General features: G+C 50.0%; 1 protein-coding gene across 1 annotated transcript in view; it reads right to left on the bottom strand.

Moving 5' to 3' along the window:
• Positions 1 to 6,969, bottom strand: part of TMEM206 (transmembrane protein 206) — a 42,719-nt gene extending 35,750 nt beyond the window's left edge. The window contains exon 1 of the mRNA XM_014538798.1: positions 6,922 to 6,969. Within this exon, the coding sequence (XP_014394284.1) occupies positions 6,922 to 6,954 (33 nt within the window). The 5' untranslated portion in view covers positions 6,955 to 6,969. The remainder of the gene's footprint in view (positions 1 to 6,921) is intronic.
• Positions 6,970 to 7,107: the final 138 nt, after the last annotated feature.

The raw sequence follows: 7,107 nt of genomic DNA, 5'->3' as shown, positions 1-7,107 counted from the left end.
GCGTTCTGAGGGGCGGTGCCGAGACCTGGCGGGGAGGCACTCGGCGCATGCGTCTTGCTCCCGCCGCAGCTGGGGCCGCGAAAGGGTTGCTGGGAAATGTAGTTCCGCACGGAGGGCACGCCTCAGCACCCAAGCTTCAGCGAAGCCGGCGCTTACCCAGAACCAGGCACAACCCTGGCGTTAGGAGCACGTGCTCTCTTTCTCTCTCACTTCCTCTCTTTGTTGAAGGGAGAGGGACGGAGAATATTAGTGGAAAGTGGAACAGGGGGCCCCAGATCAGATGAGTAGGAGAGCCTAATCTATCATTGCAAGAGGAAGGTTATAACCGTAGTAAATATCTGGAGAACACTTTGTATGTTAAAAGCACTTTCACGCACTTAATGCCCTTGATCCTACCAGGACCCCCTGTAAGGGGGGCATTTTTCTTCCTGTTTTCCAGATGCAAAAACTGAGATACCTTGTTTCAGAAAGGATGGCGGGGAGGGCAGTGATCAAGTGAAGATTATTTAATCCAGGAATGGACTATAAAATCCAAGTTCTTTTCATTATTTCTAGGCAGACACTTGGATTCAGAACCTCTAGGTTCTTGTCCTGGCTCTGCTCCTCTCCCTCAGGTTTGTAATGTTCTGAGCGCTCCTCTCTTGCCTTAGAATGCAACTGCTAACCCTGTCCTGCTTCACAGGGCTTTCTGAGAGCCAAAATAGATCAGGCACAAAAAAACCAAAGGCGCTGTTCACCACGTAGAAGCCTCGCGCCCTGAATTTGGTGGAGAATTGGGCGCTTGCCCTGTGGCAGAGTGACCTGGGACCCCCTCCTCCCCACTGCCTGAACAGCTGTTCCGTGTGGCCGCCCTGGGTTGTGTAGTGGTGAAGCAGATAAAGGTTGCTTATGCCTTGGTGAATGCTGCTCTGTGTCACCGGCAGCTGCAGCTCTGCCAGCCGTTGCACTCAGGCCACTCTGGGCCTCTTCCCTCCTCAGCGGCACCACAGTAGCACCAACCACGTCAGAGCACCCTGGGCCTCCCAGTACATTAGCAATGAAAGGCCTCCATCACCTCTCCTGACTACCCTCCCCCACCCCAGGCTCTCTGCTCCCACATCTATTCAATGTGAGGATGCATAGAGCACCTAACACATGGTAGGCACTCAACAAACATTTGTTACATTTGTGACTGGAACAGTCATTCCAGCCATTACATTTAACACTTCGCTTGACAAAACAAATAGCAACAAACAACCATTAATTTCCTTACTGTATTAATACAAGGGTGGTTGATAGAACAAGTCATGGAATCAGAATTTTAGAGCTGGAAGGAACCAGAGAATTCTAGTCCAGCCCTATTATTCCCCTCTATCTTTGCTGATATGACCAAACTGGAAAACGGCGGGCTCCCGTATTTGAAGGAGATACTGACGAGCACAGTATTCAGCACGGCTTACCAAATGCAATGTGCTGGGCACTGGGATAATGAATGAATGGGTTACTCCAAGGTCCTTGCCCTTGTGGCTCTTCCATGCTAGAGTAGAGAGGCAGACCATGAACACAAATAGAATTTTCTGTCCTTGCTGTCCCAGGTCCCTTCCTTCCACTCCCTCAAGCACACACCAGTCAGGCTTTCATGCTGTCCACTCACTGAGATGGTGCTTGTCATGGTCACAAATGACCTCTGAGTTGTCAGATCAGATGGCCGTCTCCCCACCCTCCTTTTTCTTGACCTATCACAGCTGATTGTCCCCCTTCCTTGTACACTTTCCTCCCTTGGCTAACAGAACCCTACCTCACTCGCTGCTCCTTCTCAGTCTCCTTTGCTGGGTTGTCTTCATTGCTCCAACTCTACAGGTGACAATGCTCAAACTAGATCTTTGATTCCCTTTCTATTCACTTCCTAGGGTCTTGTCTAGTGAAATGGTCTTTTCTAGTCTCATGGTTTGAATTGCCATCTATACCCTAAAGATTCCTGTTATGGACTGAATGGTGTCCCCCAAAAAGATATGTTGAAGTCCTAACCCCTGGTACCTCAGCATGTGACCTTATATGGAAATAGGATTGTTGTGGATGTAATTAGTCAAGACGAGCCCTAACGGGCTTGGCTCAGTGGATAGAACATCGGCCTGCGGACTGAAAGATCCCAGGTTCGATTCTGGTCAAGGGCATGCACCTTGGTTGCGGGCACATCCCCAGTAGGAGGTGTGCAGGAAGCAGCTGATTGATGTGTCTCTCTCATTGATGTTTCTAACTCTCTATCCCTCTCTCTTCCTCTCTGTAAAAAATCAATAAATTATATATTTTTTAAAAAGATGAGGTCTCTGCATGTCTTACGACTCGTGTCCTTACAAAAAGATGTAAGGTGATGTAAAGAGAGACACAGAGAAAAGGTCTTGTGATGACAGAAGCAGATTGCAGTGATGCAGCTGTAAGCCCAGGTGGCTTTAATCATTCACCTGTGGTTATAGGTCATGGCCTGGGAGGCCAGGCTCCATCCTGGGCCAAGAAACCATCACCTGAGATTAGGAAGAGGCAAGGAAGCATTCTATCCAGAGTCTTAGAGGGAGCATGACCCTGCTAATATTTTGATCTCGAACTTGTAGCCTCCAGAACTGCAAGAGAATAAATTTCTGTTATTTTAAGCAGTCTAGTTTGTGGCATTTTGATATGGCAGTCCAGGAAACGAATACAATTCTCAACTGTATACAAATGAATAACTCCTCCAGCTCTCCCCTGCACCCAGGCTCACTCATCCAGCTGCCTGGCACCTTCTCCACTGGACGTCCACCTGGCAGCAGCAGCAGGTAGCTACTGGAAGCATGGACCCCGCAACCAGACTGCCTGGTTCTAAGTCTCACTGTGCCGCTCACCAGCTCTGTGATCTTGGGCACTTCCTCTCTCTGTGCCTCAGTTACTTCACATGGAAAATGGGAATTCAGGGAGCCCTCACTTAGTATCGTCGATGGGTTGTGCAACTCTAAGTGAAACAACATAAATGGAAACCAATTTTACCATAGGCTATTGATATAAACGAGAGTTAATTCCTATGGCATCTCAACATCATAACAGAATAATGATGTTGAATGAAACGTTATTGAAGGACCGGCTATATTACCACTACCTATTCATAGAGTTCAAGGAGGATTAACCAAGTCACCAGATGTCAAGTACTTAGAACAGCGTCTGCCACATGATAAATAGTATGTTAGTGTTACTGGTTATGGCCAGGCTCAAAACATCTTCCTTTCCCAACTCTTTCTCATAAACGCCATCCTCCCATTTGCTCTGACCAAACTCTGCAGTCATGTTTGGTTTTCCCCTTTCTCTGACACCCACATCTACATCAGCAAGTCCTGCGGGCTCTCCTTTAAACACTTATTTAGAATCTGACCATATTTCACCACCACCACCATCACCACTCGCGTTTCTCGTGGACTACTTCCAGTCACCTGCTAGCTGCTCTCTCTCCTTCCACCTTTTATACCCTGCAGTCTATTCCCAACACAGCTGCCAGTGAGAACCTGCTAAACCAAGTCATATGATGTACTTCTCTGCTCCAACCCCACAAAGCCAAGGTCCTCACAGGGACCTGAATGGCCCAACAGGAGCTGTCCAGCAGCCCCCACCTTTCCTATTACTCCTCCCCTTACTCTCTCAGCCTCAACTTGCTGAGCCTACAGCCTTTGCGCTGGCTGTTCCTGTCCCTGGGATGCTCTTATCCTGGGTATCTATGACTCACTTCCTCACTTCCTTCAGTTCTTTCTTTAAATATTATCTTATCTTCTCAGTGGTGCCTCCTCTAAGCATCCTGTTGAAACAGCAAGCCCCATTGCCAAGAGTTACCCTGCTTTATTTATCTCCTGGGAATGTACCACTTTCTGACTTTCATTTATCTCTAGTCTTCCTCAACTAGAATATAATTCCCATGAAGGTGGGGTTCTTATGTGTTTTATTCAGTGCTGTATCTCAGTGCCTGACACTTATTGGTACTTAAACAGTCCTTTGAATAAACAAAATAATTCCACATAGTACCAAGAGCTCTGAAGAAAATTTTAGAAGGGTATATGCTAAAGATCGATAGGGCAGCCGTGCCGAGGTGCTGAACTATCCCTTGGGCCTCAGGATGGTAGTGACTTGTGAGCTGAGACGTGGATGGCAAGGGGCCAGCCATGATGACTTGCACCCCGGATGGTAGTGACTTGTGAGCTGAGACGTGGATGGCAAGAAGGGGCCAGCCATGATGACTTGCACCCCAGGCAGAGGCACCAGTACAGTACAAAGGCCCAGGCTGGAACCCAAGCAGAAAGCAGGGTGGCTGGAGGGGACGGAAGGAGGCCGAACAGGAGAGTCAGGGGGATGGGCAGCAGCCAGGTCCTGGAGGCTGGGTTGTGCTGATCCTGGGTTTGTTCGTTCTCAGATCTGGTCCTCGCCTCTCAGCTCTGGGTTGCAGGGGCTGGCCCTGTGGGCTGGGTTTCCACAAGCTGGCCCTGGGTTTGGTCGAGGGGAAGCACTGCTGAGAGGTTGAGGGGGTCAGGGCCAGGGAGCAGCGAGGGTGCTCTTTCCCTTGCTGTCTGCACTTGCAGCTTCCCTCCATGGCCCCAGCCGCTGCTGCAAGGCTTTTTGTGGTTCTAGCTTCAGCCAGATGACCCAGGCCCCCAGACTCTAATATCACCACCTCTTCCCTTGACTGGCAGGATGTTGCTAAACTTCCCACAGCTGCTAAGCTCAGGGTTGCTTCTCATCCTCTCTGTCACCTATGTAACCAACTCCCTGCCTTACAGCCACTCCGTTTCACTCAGAACGGTTTCTATGTTCCTGGCAGGGGACTGACTGATTTGTTTGGAAAAACAAACCTGGGTTCAAGTAGACAGGGGGATGCCTGGAGCACGCTCAGGGCGGCATACGAGCAGGCTATGCAGTTATAGACTTGTACGCAGCATCTTAAGGAGGAGGAAACTAGATCTGACCAGTAGGAACTACAGGGAGTATCTTGGGGCTCAAAGGGGTTCCTACCAGGTAGGACTGTAGAGAGAGAAAGGGTTTGAGCAGAGAAGTAGCACAGCGTGTGCCAGGGATGTTATCAGAGCACAGGATGCATCAGGTAGGGGAGGATATTCTATTCAAGGGTTTAGAAGGGCCTCTTCCAGCCTGGGGCTCCTGTGGCACAGTGGGACACATATCCTGCACGCCGCAGCTCACACCACCTTTCGCATCCATTTCCATTCTTAGCTTCAACACAATCCTATCAGGGAGGCTGCCGGCCTGTTAGTCATGTGGACATTGAGATTCAGGGGTTTGTGGGCAGAACTTTGAGGCCATTCTGCAGGAGAGGCCCAATCTGTTGAATAAGAAAACCTGGTGCAGTCCCTGAGGGGGTTGTCGCCTGGTGGTTGGGGGCAGACTCTGGGACACAGGGGCTGTGCTCCACCAAGTCTTGGTTCTGTGACCTACTGTGTGACCTTGGGCAAGGTATTAGGGTCTCTGCGCTTCAGTTTCATCATCTGTAAAATGGGCGATAATAGTAGTTCTTACTGCACAGAGTTATAGTGAGGACGGCCTGAGTTAACGCATGTAAAAGTGCTGAACTAGTGTTTGGCACACAGCACGCCCTGCACTGGTCTCCTTTGCCAGTTCTCCCAACCACAAAATGTTGGCAGGTCCCAAGAACTCAGTCCTCGGTCCCCTCCTTCTCCCTATGCACGTGTACTTCCCTGACAACCTGTCATTCTGTGGCTTTACATACAATCTACATGCCAATGATTCGAAAATTTGCATCTCTAGCCCCCAATTCCAGACTCATACAGCCAACGGATACTTCCACTTAGGTATCTACGTGTCTCTAACTGAACAGTCTGATCTGGAACTCTCCCCAAACTAGCTCCTCCTATCATCACTCATCCTTTCCGTTGCCCAGGCCAAACCCTCAGGGTCATTCTTGACTCCTCTTTGCCACTCAGGCCTCATGTCTCATCCGTCAGCAAATCCTACTGGCCGCACCTTAGAAACATATGACAATTCAACTGCTTTTCCCCACCTCCCTTGCTACCAGCCTGGTCCCAGCCACCAAGATCCCTTGCCTGGGTCATGGTGGTAGCTCTCTGCTTCAGCCTGTTGTCAACACAACAACCAGAGTCATTCTGTGAACACTGTAACTAATTCTTCTGTTCCGTTCACTCAGTGTAAAAGCCTAAGTCTTTTAAAAATAAGTTGTGAGGCCCCCTGAGATCTGCCCCCCCTCCTCTGTCCCCTTGACTCCCTCACCCCCTGACCTCCTACCCCTCTTCCCTCCTTGCTCTTCCTCCATCAGGCAGGGCACTCTGCTTCCTCAGCATTTATGCGCATGGCTGTGACTTGCCCTTCCCAGGGATCCCTCTCCCCTCCAGAACACGCCCCCCCACCTTAGATTTTTATACAAATACCATCCTCTCAGTGGGGCCTTCCCTGGTCAGCCAATTTCAAATTGCAACTCTCCATGCTCCCTATTTCTTTGCCCTGCTTAATCCACCCCCCCCCTCCCCCGTATTCGTTGCCATCTAACATACTAATGTATCCTACTTCTTGTCTATCTGCCCCCAGAATGCAAGCTCCATGTGGACATGGCTCAGCCCTGTCAGGGGCTATGTCCCCAGGGACATCAGAAAGTGTGTGCTAAATAAATTCATGGAGGAAGCCTTGCGCAACTGTTGGTTATTAATTATCATCTCGGTGCATATCCGTCCGTGCCCTACCCTTTGCAAAAACCTCCTTGGGGACCCGAAATCTAAACACAGCTGGGGAGAAGAAAAAGAACCAGCCCAAAGTACCAGCGGCATAATAAAGTGGAAGTTCTAGTTGGTAAATACAAGGGTGGGCAAAAGTAGGTTCACAGTTGTGAGCACGCAAAATAGTTTAACCAGACGAACAACTGTAAACCTACTTTTGCTCGCCCCTGCATACCTTCCCGGGGGCTGGAAAGTTGGGCTGTGGCATCGATGCACCCCATCAGGAACCACTGCACCACGTCGCTGTTTGGCTCCCTTTTCAGCCCGCAGTTTGGAGTCAGGAGCGCTGGGTTGCAATCCTAGTTTGTTTCCAGCGGCGCGGACAGGCTGACTCCAGCCCCGGGCTGCGGGCGGCGGGGCT

The sequence above is a fragment of the Myotis brandtii genome, unplaced genomic scaffold (assembly GCF_000412655.1).
Source record: "Myotis brandtii unplaced genomic scaffold, ASM41265v1 scaffold197, whole genome shotgun sequence".
Classification (NCBI taxonomy): Eukaryota; Metazoa; Chordata; class Mammalia; order Chiroptera; family Vespertilionidae; genus Myotis; species Myotis brandtii.
The sequence above is the reverse complement of the archived record's forward strand: the minus strand, read 5'-3'. Positions and strand labels throughout refer to the sequence as shown.